A 14,825-nucleotide genomic window follows, 5' to 3' on the forward strand; every position below is an offset into this window, starting at 1 on the left:
TTAAAAATGTATTTAAATATCTTTTTAAAAAATCCATTAAAATTTCTTATCTCAGAATTCTGTCAATGATCAAAAATCTAGGGGAGCTTGATTGATTTGTCTTCTTCAGTTCAAAGCTGAAATCAAGTTGTCAGCAGTCCTAGGCTCTTATCTGGAGGCTGTGTGTCTGTGTGTATGGGGGAATCACCACATGCTCATTAGTTCCGTGTAGCATGGCTGTGGTCTCTGTTTCATTCCTGGTTTTCAGACTGTCTGTTAGCTCCTTAAGGTACCTGTATTGCTCTTCATTGTCCTCCTTTCATCTTCAAGCCAACTATGGTGCCTTTTATAGTGTTTCTCTTGATCTGAATTCCTTGAATACCTTTTTTCCAAAGAAAACTTTTATTTAAGGAATACTGCTTTCATATATTTCATAACTACAACTTTAAGAACATGGAGATTCTTCCCACCATACCTGCCCTACCCACCCCACTTTCTCCTCCCTCTCCTATTCCCATTCATACTGTTTACTAATCTTTTTTTAAAGATTTATTTATTTGTTTGTTTGTTTTTTTTTTGACAGGCAGAGTGGACAGTGAGAGAGAGAGAGAGAGAGAGAAAGGTCTTCCTTTGCCGTTGGTTCACCCTCCAATGGCCGCCGTGGCCGGCGTGCTACGGCCGACACACGGCCATGCTGATCCGAAAGCAGGAGCCAGGTGCTTCTCATGGTCTCCTATGGGGTGCAGGGCCCAAGGACTTGATGTGAATGGAAGGGGAGAGGGAGCGGGAAAGGGGAGGGTCGCTGGTGGGAGGGCAGTTATGGGGGAGAAAAGCCATTGTAATGCATAAGCTGTACTTTGGAAATTTATATTCATTAAATAGAAGTTAAAAAAATTATCTTCCCTTAGAATAGAGCAGTAAGAACCCTCCCTATTCCACCATCTTGGAAAACCATTTCTAAAATGTCTTAGAGTGACTCCAAACCCTGTTATCCAGTACAAATGTTGTAAATAAATTTATTTATTTCCCTGTAAATATGGGACTATACAGTAGGGGACATACTTGCCTCCTGCTTTTTAAATTTTTAATTTAAAAAGCTTTTTAAAAAATTAAATTTTCATGTAATTTCCAAGTGACTTTATAAGTCTAAATCAGCATGGCAACTTTTAAATATTTTTAAAATACATTTTCTAAAAATCAGAATGATCGTTGTGTCAGGAGAAATCATTGATCTGCTGGTTCACATCCCACATGGCCATAATGGCCTGAGCTGGCCCATGGTGAAGCCAGGAGACCAGACCCATTGGGGTCTCCCAGGTGGTTGGCAGGAGCCCAAGTACCTTTTCATCTTCCACTGGTTTCCTTGGCACATTAGTAGAGTGTTAAATGAGAAGTGGAGCAGCAGGGACTTGAAACTCTGCTCTGATATGATCTATCAGTGTGAGAGCTTTTGGCTTCACCCACTGCCCCTCAACACCAGCCTCGAAACTTTTCTTGAAATATAGTATGTACACAGGAAGATGAATGTTATAAGACTTAGGTACTTTCTCTTTAATAGATTTAAGTTGTATTTATTTGAAAGAGTTACAGAGAGAGAAGGAGACACACACACACACACACACACACAGGGCGGGGTAGTGAGAGAGAGCGAGAGAGAGCGAGAGCGAGAGAGCTCTTCCATCTGCCGATTCACTCCTCAGATGGCCACCACAGCTGAGGTTCTGCAATGCAGAAGCCAGGAGCCCAGAGCTTCTTCCAGGTCTCCCATTTTGGGGCAGGGGCTCTGGCACATGAACCACCTGCTGCTGCCTTTGCAGGCACATTAGCAGTGAGTTGAATTGGAAGTGGAACAGCCAGATCTCAAACTGGCTCCCTATGGGATGCTAGCATCACAGGCAGTGGCTTTACATGCTATGCCACAATGCTGGGCCCAGATTGATGGGTTTTCACAAACTGAGCACCTCTATTCATGTTAGTCAGGTTTCCATTATTGTAACAAAATACTCGAGGCAAGCTAACAATAAAGGAAAGGGATGTATTTTGGCTCATGGTTTTGGAGATTCATAGGCCAAGGTTAGGCAGGCCCATGTTCTCAGACCCTGGTGATGGAGTCCTCAAGAACTTGGCTTCTTGCCCCCATATGGGAGACTCACTGGATTCCCAGGCTCCTGCCTTTAGCCTGTCCCAGCCACAGCTGTTGCAGGCATTTGCAGAATGTCTCTGTTTCTCTCTGTGTGTCTTTCACATAAATAGAAGTTAAAGTATATAAAAAATGATGCATAACCCCATTATCCATAACTAACCACTTCTAATTTTATAAGTGAATATTAATTTTTTTACAAAAATTGGGCCACATCATGTAGAACACAGTCTCACACTTGTTTGTTCAATTTTGGTAGATTGTATGTGTCCAGGAATCTATCCATTTCTGATAGATTTTCCTGTTTGCTGGCGTACAAGTCATTGTAGTAATTTTTGATGATTCTTTTTATTTCACATAAATAGAAGTTAAAGTATGTAAAAAATGATGCATAACCCCATTATCCATAACTAACCACTTCTGATTTTATAAGTGATATTAAATTTTTTTACAATAATTGGGCCACATCATGTAGAATACCATCTCACACTTGTTTTTAAAAGGAAAGTAAAGTGGTTTATTATTTTCCAAATGATTTCTTGTAAGTCTATATCAACTTTTAAACTTTTATTTTTTTGTATTTATTATTCATTTGAATGGCGGAGTGATAGGGGAGAGAGAGAGAGAGAGAGAGAGAGAGAGAGAATGTTCAATCCACTGGTTTACTCACCTAGTGGCCACAATGCCCCAGGCTAGTCCACCCTGAGTCAGAGCAGAAACTATACCTTGATCTCCAATGAGGGTAGCAGGATCTCAAGTATTCATGCTTCCTCCACTACTTTGCCAGGCATACTAGTATGGAATTGAATTTTAAGCAGAACAGCTGGGACTTGAACCAGCGTAAAGATAGCATTCTGGCAACTCAGGAAAACCACAGTCTAAGATGGGGTAGTTCCCACTGGCTTAGCCCTAGTGATGGCGTATTCTCTGGCAGGGGGATTTTTCCACATACTTGTCCACACTCTTTGAGGTCTGCAGTACTCATCTGGGTTTTATTACTCTAAAAAACACCCCGAGGAGAGGTAACATTATACAGGAAAGAGGTTTATTAGGTTCACAGTTTTGCAGCTTAAGTTCATGACCTATGAATGGTCTCGGATCTCGCGAGGACTTTCCTGCTGGCAGAGACCTGGCGCAGCACAGGTGTGGCACCCTGAGAGGTGACATGCAGGTCTGTGTCTCTATCTGGGGTCTCTTCATCATCTTAAAAGGCCTGGGGAGTCAATCACAGGTGCTTTCCCAATAACTTTATCAAAACTGAATCACTTCCCAAGGGGTCCCCTCTGAACACCAAATCTGAGTATGTCTCTACCCCTTTCAAATTTGGTACTTGTGACTTGGGAGGGTGAAACTGCATGTGTGAGTGGGTGGCGAGAGGTATTCAAACTGTATTCAAAGCACAGCAGTAGCTCCTGGGCTGCCTGCTTGCCAGGCCTGTAGCAGGGACCACCCAAGGACCCTGCTGGCATCCTGTCTGACTCCTCCCTGGCACAAGAAGGCTCATGGAGAAGAGGAGCAGGAGCCATCTGCAGAGGATCTTCGGCAGGGTCAAGGCCTCCCAGGGGAATGGAACACCTGTTCTGCCCATAGCACACCTCTGTGTACATGGCTCCCTGCCCAAGTCTGGCTACCACCAGAGGGTGCCAGACCATCATGAGGACCATGGCTGGGCATAAACTGCTCTTCCTGAGATGAGCTCTAGTGTGAATTCTCTACAGCCTGAACTCAGACAAGCAGAGTGCTGAGGTAACCACTGTGAGGGAGGCTTGGGTAAGGGGGGGGTCAAGTGTGTCAGGGAAGGTACAGAAGAAACAAGAAATCCAACTGAAAATATGTTGTGTTGTTCCTAGTGCAATTGCAAGGCATTCATTGAAATTTTAAGCAAAGGAGGGATTTCATCAGCTTTACGTTTCTGCAATATTATGTACCTGTGCAAATGGTAGAGATGATGGGACTGACACTGACACTTGGCATATGGGTAGAGTTGGTGGGACGGACCCTGGGACGGCCTGGGTACTGGTTTGCAGAGTTCACACTAGCACATCCCAGGGGCCAGCACCAGCCCTCAGATAAGCTTCTCTGGCAGAGAGCCTGGGTCATAGCACGTGAGGGAGCTGTATTGACTTTTCCAGTGTAGTTGCCAAGGGGCACAGGACCAGTTGTGTAGGTTTCCTAGCACAGGAGGAAGAAGTGAACTCAACTGAAAGAGAGCTAACATGAAACAGATCTCGGCAAGGCTTCTTAGTGTTTGGCACCTGTGCCTTGAGGGACTTGAAGAATGTAGGATGTTCCATACTTATTTTGAAGCTGTGTTGTTCATTAAATAGTTTGCTACAAAGCCCGCTCTAAGAAATGTTACTCTAAATCCCTCTGGTTTATGTTTCCCAAAGAACTTATGCTAATGAACATCACTCTAAAATCAAAAACCTACCCCGGGAAGTGGAATCATCTGCTTTACGTTTTTTATCCCTACTTTTTTTCCCTTTCTTCATTCCTGTTTTATTGAAGGATTACAGAGAGAGAGAAGGTGAAAGAGAGAGAAACTGAGCCAGAGACACGGAGACATACATTCCATCTGCGGGTTCACTCCCCAAATGCCTGCAATAGCTGAGGATCTGCCAGAAGGAAGCCTGAAGCCTGGACCTCAGTCTGTTTCTCCCCTGTGGGTGTCTGGGACCCACGCACTAGAATCACCACCTGGTGCCTCCCAAGGTGTGCGTTAGGAGGAAGCTGCAACTGAAATCATAGCTGTGTTTTGGACAGGCACTCTGCTAGGGGATGCTGTATCCCAAGAGGCATCTTACTGTTGTACCAAATACTCACCACAAACTGTCTTCCTAAATTACAGGCGAGAAAAGGATCAGTTTGTGGTCTTACACTTGGAATCTTAGAAGTTTCCACTTGTTCTCAGTGCTCATCTCAAAGTGTAGCCTGGAAGATCTTGAGTGTTGGCTCCTGTGCTTTCCTGGCCATGTCTTAGAGACAGCACAGCCTCCTCCTGGCTCACGGGGACCATCACCATTGTAGCTCCTCCCCTTGATTCCCGAATTTGCTCATGCTGTCTGGTGTCTCTGTGAGAATTTGACTCCCACATGCACAGGCCTACGTGCCCTCCTCTATGTGGGGAAAATGAACCCAGGTTTTCTGGTTCCCAGGTCTTTTTCTGACACTCCCAGCAGGACCAGTTAATGCCCACTTGTCCTCCTTCCCTGCTATGAAATGTCACTGTGGTTGACCATGTCTAGTGGCCATGTTTGTTTCTGCATGTCTGACTGGTGTAGTGACTCCAGTGATGTGAAGGAGACGTCCTAATGAGGAGGAGTCACACCCACATTTTCACGAGCTGTTTTTATTCTACTTTATGGGAGTGGGTGGGAACAGGGTCAGCATCTACTACTATTGAAGGTGACTGTGTTTCAGGAAGGGCAATCAGGAGAATTCTGTCCATCTAAGGGGTGCAGGGCTGGGGCCAGATATCTCTGGATGTGGCTTCAAAGCTGGAGGCTTAGACTGCGGCAGCCAGGCCCAGCTGATTGTTGGCCCGGTCGAAGACGGTGAAGTACTGGCGGATGAAGACGTCACCCAGGATCCAGAGCTCGCCAGTGTAGGTGTCGACGTTCATGCCTTCCAAGCCACTGGTGCAGTCGTCATCTTCCTGCAGAACAGAGGGCAGCACAGCAGTCAAGAGGGAGGGTCAGGGTGACAGGGGCTGGGTATTCAACATCACGGCCTCCCTGGTCTGACTGCAAGGCCGAGGCACAGGAGGGCTTCCTGGCTCGGTGTCCGGGCTGTGGTTGTTGCAGACCTGGGGTGTAGCAGCAGCAGCTGCTTACTGCACTGCTGGTGCACAGGGATTCTGGGTGTTATCTGGTGCCTTTGGAAGACACAAATCGCTGACCTTAGCAAAGGAGTTTAGGGGAAGTAGGATTCTGCTAAGGTTGTCTGGGAACACTGATGATGCGGCTGCTTCTCAGTATTCTCCTCCTGGCCAGAATCGCCTGGGGAGAGGCCTGCTGGTGAGTCCTTCTCACTCAGGCGAGGCAGCTCACTGGGAAGACGGGCTTTGCATGTCACAGGAGAGTGGATGGCAAGGAGAATTACTGTGTCTCGTAGGATTAAAATGAGGTCACTGTCATGCAGTTACTGCAATTGCCCTAACCACACTGTGAGAGTGGATGGAGCTGTCATCGCTAGTTTTAGAAGAGGAAATGAAGGATGAGGGATGCTGCAACTTCTCAGAAATAATGGACTAGACATTGAGACTCGGGGCTCATGCACAGTTTTGTAGGTGTCCATAGTCTTTTTTCATGCCGTCCACTTGTGCCTTATGTTTCCCTAAGAGGTTTTACCAAAATTATTCATATATTGCTTGTGCATACATGCAGGCCATGTTTTCAGGTATTACTCTGCCTCTTGGCTTCAACTGGGAGAAGTGTGCCTTCTCTCATACAGAATGGCAGTGTGTGTCCACCTGGGGGTAGGCCACTCCTGGGGCTGGCCCAGGGCCACCTTACCTTCAGGATGTAGGCACTGGCAGGCAGAGGGTACTGGATTCCGTTGATGGTGAAGACAATGTCAGGCAGGGAGTCTATGGCAGAGCAGCTGATGACATTCTGAAAGGTGGGAGGGTGGGAGGGTTACCAGGGGTTCCTTCTGCTGCATGGCACTCCTACCACTTGATCTAGAGAAGAACATTTTAGACTTGACTTGCCTCGCCCAATAAGTTCTTGGAAGCTCCGATGTAGCTCTGGATGTTGGAAATGGCACTGGTGGGGCCAGTCAGCAGAGAGGTGCCGGTGTCCACGATGGCCTGGCAGCTATCAGCACAAGCGATGGTCTCTCCATTGATGGAGACGCTGAGGGAGAGATGCAAAGAAGCGTCCCCTGAGTCCCCAGGAGTTACACCTGTGACCCGGATTGTCACTCCTCAGAGGGCAAAGCAGTTGGGAAGTCAGACTAGAACAGGGCCAGGACAGGTATGTCATTTGTTCCTAATCCTAGTCTGCACTGACATTCTTACTAGAGAGTGATGTTGTTTGATGCTTCCCAGGTTCCCTAAATGCTGAGATGTATGGACATATGGGTTTGCTAAGCCTCCCCATGGGTGCTGGGAGGTGGGCCTGCCTCCTGGAACAAAACAAAATGGCTGTGTGGTCCTTGTAGGAGAACGGGGCATCCGGTCAGCCCTCCCTTTCAACTCCTCCCAGAGGTGACTTTCCTGGGCTCTCTCTGGCTTGGCCAATTTCCAGCTTCCTCCTGTGCTGGGTATTCCAAGCACATCCAGACAGGGCCTCACCTAAAAAGAATGGGACCAGGCCCAGGACCGGATGTCATCAGCAGTGTGGTCTCACCTGTCCATGGTGATCTGCCAGTAGCCCTCATAAGAAACAGGCACCCAGTTCAGACTTCCAGTGTAGTAAGAAGAATCAATGCCACCAAACATCACCAGGCTGCCCTTCTCATCATCACTGTGGAAAGTAGAGGGAGACAGACAGGAATTCACTCATTCCTGGTTTGCATAGCTCTTATGTACAGCCTAGAGCTACCCTTGATGATGTACTCATCAGTGCCAGGAGCTGTGCTGAATGTGTCACAGACATGAGTTCCTTTCGTGTTGTACCAAGTCCACACCGTGGTCAGTATTGTTATTTGCACTCTACAAAGACTCTGAGGGTCAAAAACATAAGGACCCTTGCACAGGTTCACACAGAGGGGTACAGCAACCAAAAGTAGAGCCTAGAAATTGTGGTTCCCAAATGTGTAGTTTGAACCTAGATACCCATTATACTTCCCATGGGGACCACCACAGAAATGAATACAGGACAGTACCCTGTGCACACCCAGGGCTGATGTTTCAAATGTCTGGACAAATTTCTTATTGTCATGGTTGTGTGGGAGTAGAGGGGATACTGTAAGGGGTCATGGTCAGGGTCAGGGATCTGCCACACACTGTAAACAGAGCATAGGTCACCTGGACAATGCTTTGAACCAAAATGTCCATTCTGCTGAGCTGGAGCAGCCTTTGTCTAATGGAATATTCACTGACCCACAAGAAATAATTTAGCTCTCATGGAAACAGGTGGTATTTAAGAGAAACTTGAATACCGAGTGTCCTAGACCCACAAAGAATAAAAGAGCCCTCATATTGGAGGCTTTGTTCCCACAAAATTAATTTTCTAAATGTCCACCATTTCAGAGTAGATCAGGATGCAAATATAGAGGTAATATGAAATTAGTCAACGACTGGCCATTTATGAAACACAATCCCACTGACTTTAACCCACCGAGCTTTGCTGTAAACACGTGAGCGTGCAGTCAGCATGTATCAGATTAGTTACTGCCTGAGGGAAAACATGAATGGTGACCAACAATGTCAAGAGGAAACTGTGAGTGGTAGAGAAAGTTGTTGACAGCCTTGAGTCCTGCGTAAAAGTCTACTCAGCCAAAACCTACCTGGTCTATCCTTTGTTCGTTCTTTGACCTACATTTTGATAATTAAAAAGAAATTTACTGCATTACTTTATAATTTCATTGTTCAAGATATACAAGAGTACATCAAAAGTTCTCAAGGGGCAGCTCTGTGGTGTAGTAGGCTAAGCCCCTGCTTGAGGTGCCAGCATCCCATATGGTGGCCAGTATATGTCCCAACTGCTCCTCTTCCAAACCAGCTCTCTGCTTATATCATCGGAAAGCAGTAAAGGATGGCCTGAGTTTTGGGGTCCCTGCACTGCATCCATGTGGGAGACCTGGAAGAATCTCCTGACTCCTGGCATTGGATCATCCCAACTCCGGCTGTTGTGGCCACCTGGGAGTGAAACAGGGAATGGAACATCTTTCTTTCTGTCTCTTCCTCTATCGGTCCATAACTACCTCTCAAGTAAATAAATAAAATTAAAATTAAAACTCCTGGAAAAAAATAATATTAAATACTCTATATCAGTGCAAAGGAATTTAGAATCTGTTCATGCAAGGGGTCTGCATAATATTCAAGAAAATTGGTGTTATAAAAAACACTATGCAGTTCTGTTGCATGGCATTCCTCCCACTTGATCTAGAGAAGAATATTTTAGACTTGACTTGCCTCGCCCAATAAGTTCTTGGAAGCTCCGATGTAGCTCTGGATGTTGGAAATGGCACTGGTGGGGCCAAAGTTGTGCCAAAGTTAACTTTTTTGGTTTGAATGTCGGACTGTTAGGGAGAGACTTGACAAGGATCATCCACTCGTTCAGTCCCCAGTGTCCCCAACTGCACACATTCGCTCAGGTGGAAACCAAGGCACCAGAGCTCAATCTGAGTCTTCCGGGTTGGAGGCAGAGACCTGAGCCCTTGAGTCACCACATACTGCTACCCAGGTGGGCAGTACGAGGAAACTGAAGCCCAAGCAATGGACTCTGGACTCACACCAGGTACTCGATATAATGTCCCCAAAAGCAGTGACGTAACCACTGGAACTAACACCCACTCCCTAAATGCATCTTTGAGTTTAATTTTCCATAATTTTGAAATCCTAAGTTGCAATCAAGTCTTGGTATATTTTCTGTGAATCTTGAGCCCTGTGTTAGGTGGACTGGCTCTACTTCACGTCTTTTGAAGACCAATGCTGAGGGAACCAATACCAGAGAGCACCTGACTATGATGCTAGAGTTGAGTAAGTCCAGGGACAGGATATATGCTGGTAAATGACAATGAATGAAGACAGTTTGAGAAAGAGAGAATGAGAACAAGAGCAAGAGTGAGAGACAGAGAGCGAGAGCGAGAACACATGTGGGCACAAAATTTCTGCATAAAGCCAACTTTCTCCAGACTTTGGGGTTGACTTTGAAAGATCTTATTCATCTAAGATCCTCTCCAGCCCACTCAGCCCTGGACAAGTTCCTTGCTGGGCCATTGAAATTGGTCCATGTGGGAGAAGCCCCAGATAGCCAACCTACGAGCTCAGGTAGACGGAGAAGAGGTCCTGGGACACCAGGCCCTCATTCCACATGTTGTCAAAGACGGGCGTGGCATCAGAGGAGGAAATGCTGGGGTAGGCCAGACCCAGGATGCCATCGAAGGGAGCAAACAAGAAGGTGAGGCTGGGCTCTGTCTTGCTCAGGCCAAAGATCTGGTTGGTGTCTTCAATGCTTCCGACCTGTATAAGGGGGATAGAGAAGATGTCCACCATGAGAGCTGTCCATGGAGCTCTGCTGGACCCATAGCCATCCTGCTTCATTTCTTGGAAGACTCAGTGTTCAGGGCATCAGGATGGAAAGCAGGGAGAGGAACTTGGCCCTGGAACGCCTGAGGCTCCCCACTGGACGGGTCCTGGGAACTGATGTCCAGATAGGCTCAGTGTGTGATTGCTGTGAGATTCTGCTACAAGACGAATGGTGACTGAGAATTTGCTCATCATTAGATGAGCAGATGCAAAGCAGACCCTAGCATATTAGGGCCCGTGACCACTGTCTACCCTGTGGGCTTTGTAGAGCTCATGTGACCAGTGAGAGGTGGTGGAAGAGGAGAAGATAATAGGCATTTTAGCCTTTCTGTCACCATCCCTGTTCCCTCCATGACATTCAGCGCTGAGATTCGCAGAGATCTCCAGGTACCACTCCCTTTATTCACATAAGGTTCAGCCCTCACAGTGGGCGACATCTTTGCCATGGCACTCCCTGTACCACTTAGTTAGCCTGTGTGATCTCTTAACCCATCCTGCTAAAATGAACTTCCTCTGGGGGATTCACTGTGGTTCTCCATGTCCTGAAGCTGGCCCTAGGACTGGGCATGTGATAAGGAGGGACTGCAGGTACTCCCTGGTCCCCAAAGCCCCTGGAAGCTCTCCCTAGTACTGGCAGTGTTAGGGGGCAGAACCACAGGTGCTCACTTTCACAGTGTCATATCCCAGGATACCAGTCATGCTGCCAGTGCCATAGGTGATAGAGAGAGTCTCGCTGGTGCCCTGGTAGGTGGAGGAGTCCTCAGGGTTGAACCGCTTGTGGAGGGCTGCAAAGCAAGAAGCCACATCATTAACCTCCAAAGGACAAACAAGCAAGTGGGCCGCTAATGCCTTTTTGATGGGGTTTCTTGGCTTCGTTTGGGGTTTGGAGGAGAAAGGTGACCTTTGCCCCAACAGGACCTTTAGAACCCTGGTCCTCTCCTGACTTTGTTGTCAACACCATGTCATGGTGGACAGTCCCAGGCTACTCCATGTCCTTCAGAGATTCCTCCAGCAAACCCTGAGTACAGCAGCCAGTACTATGAAATCCATCTGAGCACATCTATTCATCCTTTCATCCCACAGACCACGTGTCCCAAACACTGATCCTAGTAACTCCCAGAGAAGGCATCTTGTGTGAATGTCTGAATGGCTGCAGCAGGCTGAAGTTGGAGCTGTGAGAAGTCCCTGAGTGGTCAGGGTTCCCAGTGTCAGCTGGTGTTGGGCAGCAAAGGCAAGGCAGGCCAGGCAGGCCCAGGTACTCACCACAGGCAAGACTGGAGCAGTAGGTGGAGGGCACCCACAGGTTGGAGGAGCCCGTGTCAAAGATGACGGTGAAGTCCTGAGGGGGGGTTCCGATGCTGATGGTGCCAAAGTACTCAGCCTGCAGGGGTCAGGACAGTGTAGCTCAAGCACCTGGTCACCCCATCCGTTCTCCCTGGAGGCCAGCTCCTCAGTCAAACTCTCCATCATCTCCTCTATTCTGACCTCCTCATCCAGTGCACCCTCCTTCAAAGCCCAGTCCTGGCCTCCATTCCCTCCTTGAAGTCTTCTCCGGTTGCTCCCTGATTGCCTCTGACTGTTCTCTGCTAAGCCCGTTTGAACTAAGGCTGATCTGCTGTACTCTCAGCAGGTGCCCTGCCCGGGTCAGTCTTGCCCTCCTGGAGAGCACACCTTCCCAGAGGATGAGGCGTACCCTGTGGGCACCCAGCCAGTCAGGCCCCACAGGCTTGTTCATTAACTTGCTGATGGGGAGACACACAGTCACTTAAACATGAGAACTAATGGGAATCTCTTGGACTTGCCCGTGTTTTTGTTCTCAATGTCTGCACATTCCCCCTGGCTAGCTCTGCTCTAGTTACCCTGGTCTTTGTGCCTTTCACGGACCAGAACAAGCTCCTTCCCATGCTAGGGCTTTTGCACTGACAGTTCTTTAGTAGGAAAATTTTTTCTGGATCATCCCCTTAGCTTCCTCCTTAATCACGAGGCACTCTCCTCCAGTGTCAGCTCTGCCATGAAGCCGTCCCCACCACTTCATCCAAATAAACACACACCCCATGTTTCTGAGCAATAATCACGTAATACATTATACTGTGCATTCAACTGCATGACTTGGCTTCATCTCAAGTGCTGGTTTGTTGTCTTCCTCTCTTGTATGAAAGCCTCAGGTCCTTGGCTTGTTCACTGTTGTGACCTCAGAGTGCGCTAGCCTCTGGCACTTATAGGTGCTGGGAAGTACTTGTGAAATGAATATTGAGTTCATGTTTCTGAGCTCAATTTAGTTCCTGCTGGGCCCTGTGCTAAGCACTCCGAGCAGCTCTATGCTATTAATGACTTGCAGCCTCCAATTGCAGTGAATGATGGCTGTGAGTGGGTTGGTTCTCTAGAGCAGCACCTTGGGGCTCAGAAAATGTGAACGGCTTGCCCAGGATCAAAAGGAACAGAGGCATTACAGCCCCCATTCGCAGCAGGTCTAGTGGCTCTTGGGGCTGAAGCCTTGACCACTGGTAAGGGTATTTCTACCCTTGACTCACAGAGGACACATGGTGTCTACTGGTGGTCACTATGTGTGAAGCATGCCAAATAAACAAGAGAGGTCTTGAGACTAAAATCTGATTGCACTTCCCCACTGACTGAGATCAATCTGTGGAAGTTAAACCACTTGTCTTCTTGAACCCTGGCCTCTCTGTGGGCTGCCCCACCCAAGGCCCTGCACAGTTCATTGGAACCACCCTTTTCATGCACTCTGCTCTTTCTTCAAATGCAATTGGCTCCTGTACCCAAGGTGGGCATGAGCCCTCCTGCTCTCTGGAGTCCCTCAACCACTTGGAAACCCCTTTTCTTATTTCAGTGCTCCCAGGAGTCATCTCTGTCATTCAAGGCACTGGTTCACTAGTGACGCCTTCACTTGGTGTCCCTCATCCTCGTCTGGCTTCTCATCTGATGCTGAGACCAAGTGAGGTCGTCTTTCTCCCCCACCCAACAATGCCTTTATTTACTGTTGTCTCCCTGAGATCAGGTGGAGTCTCTTGCTGTCACCCAAGCTCCCTGTTCATGGTCTGGCTCAGTCATTGGGGCTGCTCCTTCCACCTGGCCATGACTCACATCCAGGTAGTTCTCCATGCTCTCAGTGGACACCGTGGCGAAGGTCTCTTTGGGGAAGTATTTGGTGGCCGGGTTGGGGGTGTGAGTCTTCAGGTAGTCCTGCAGCAAGCCCTTCTCAATCAGGTTCTTTCTCAAGGACTTCTTTCTGACCAGGGGGACCCTGGGGCAGAGCATTGGTGCAGGCATGGTTAGGGGAGGAGGGGCAACTGGGCAAGGAATCTGCTCAGAGGGTGCTACAGAAACCCAAGAAAGGTGAGGAACCTGGTTCCACAGAAGGGAAGGAAGGAAGGGGGCAGAGGATCCTATCCCTTACCTTATAGTGCACATAGGGAGGAAATTGCTGGCTAAAGGGGGGGCTAAAACCAAGCCCTGGCTGCACTCAGGACCTGGGCTGTAAACCATGCCTCAGTGTGGCCTCCTCATAAGGCAGAGAGAGACACCAGGAAAACTCAAGAAGTTGGGTCCCAGGGAAGAAGAGAAGGAGATTCAGGACAGACAGGAGGCTGGGAAGTTGCCCCTTGAGATACTCCTATCACTGCCCAACCCCAGACTCACTTGTGGATGACGCACTCAGAGAGTGCCAGCAGGCCGAGCAGCAGCAGCCACTTCATGGTTCCTCCTGGCTCCCAAGACACTGGAGAAGGCAGGACAAGTGGGAAGTGTACAGTAGCAGGCAAGAGCCACTGCTTATATACTCATGGTCCAATTCCCACTATAATAGCTCTTATCAGTCTCTCAATGCCACCTGGATCACACTCCCAAACAGAGCAATTCCTGATAAGACAGTCCCGCCTGGAGTCACGTTCTGAGAAGTTGCCTGTTGAGTAGCTTTCCACCAAACACAGCATCCATCAGTTGGAGTGCACCTGCCAAGGACCTGCAAGATGCTGAGTATTGGCTTTGACTTTCAGAATAAGAAGGGTCCTTGCATGACTTTCCAAGCTGAGTGTTTTCACAGAATTGGTCAGAAGTGCACAGAATACAGCATTGAACTGATGTTGCAAGAGCTCATTGTATCCCAATTTGTCCCAGTGCTACTGATCACTGGGGTTCTTGGAGATCAGCTGCCAAACTTAGCCATCAATTCCATTTCTGTATCTGCCACCCCCGAGCAGGTGGGCAGTCAGTGGTTTGAGGAGCAGGACCCACTTCCCTGTGTAGATGGCTTGAGGCAGATATGACAGTAGGGGATCTGCGTATGTGCAGGTTATTTGGTTTCTGTTCCTGTTTCTTGGCTCATCACTTCTTCCTCAAGGAACAGAAATAAGAAGTTTCTTCTCCAAGGTGGTTCTTAGGAACTCCAGTCTCCCTGCCTTCAGTTGGCCATAATGAAATTCTCAGCTATGCAAGTGTCCTATAGTAGGTCCTCACCACACAGGGGTCCTGCTGCACCCACAGCTGGAAGGG

General features: G+C 48.1%; 1 protein-coding gene across 2 annotated transcripts; it reads right to left on the reverse strand.

Annotated features, from left to right (window-relative positions):
- Positions 1-5,554: 5,554 nt before the first annotated feature.
- On the reverse strand, positions 5,555-14,063 carry LOC100328624 (pepsinogen II-4). Of its 2 annotated transcripts, none has more exon segments than NM_001171085.2 (9): positions 5,555-5,774; positions 6,634-6,732; positions 6,831-6,975; positions 7,471-7,587; positions 10,051-10,250; positions 10,983-11,101; positions 11,580-11,697; positions 13,419-13,578; positions 13,974-14,063. In NM_001171085.2, coding segments are annotated over 9 exon segments (1,164 nt in total). In that variant the 5' UTR covers positions 14,030-14,063; the 3' UTR covers positions 5,555-5,624.
- Between the last annotated feature and the right edge of the window lie 762 nt (positions 14,064-14,825).

This window comes from Oryctolagus cuniculus, chromosome 1 (genome assembly GCF_964237555.1).
Source record: "Oryctolagus cuniculus chromosome 1, mOryCun1.1, whole genome shotgun sequence".
NCBI lineage: Eukaryota > Metazoa > Chordata > Mammalia > Lagomorpha > Leporidae > Oryctolagus > Oryctolagus cuniculus.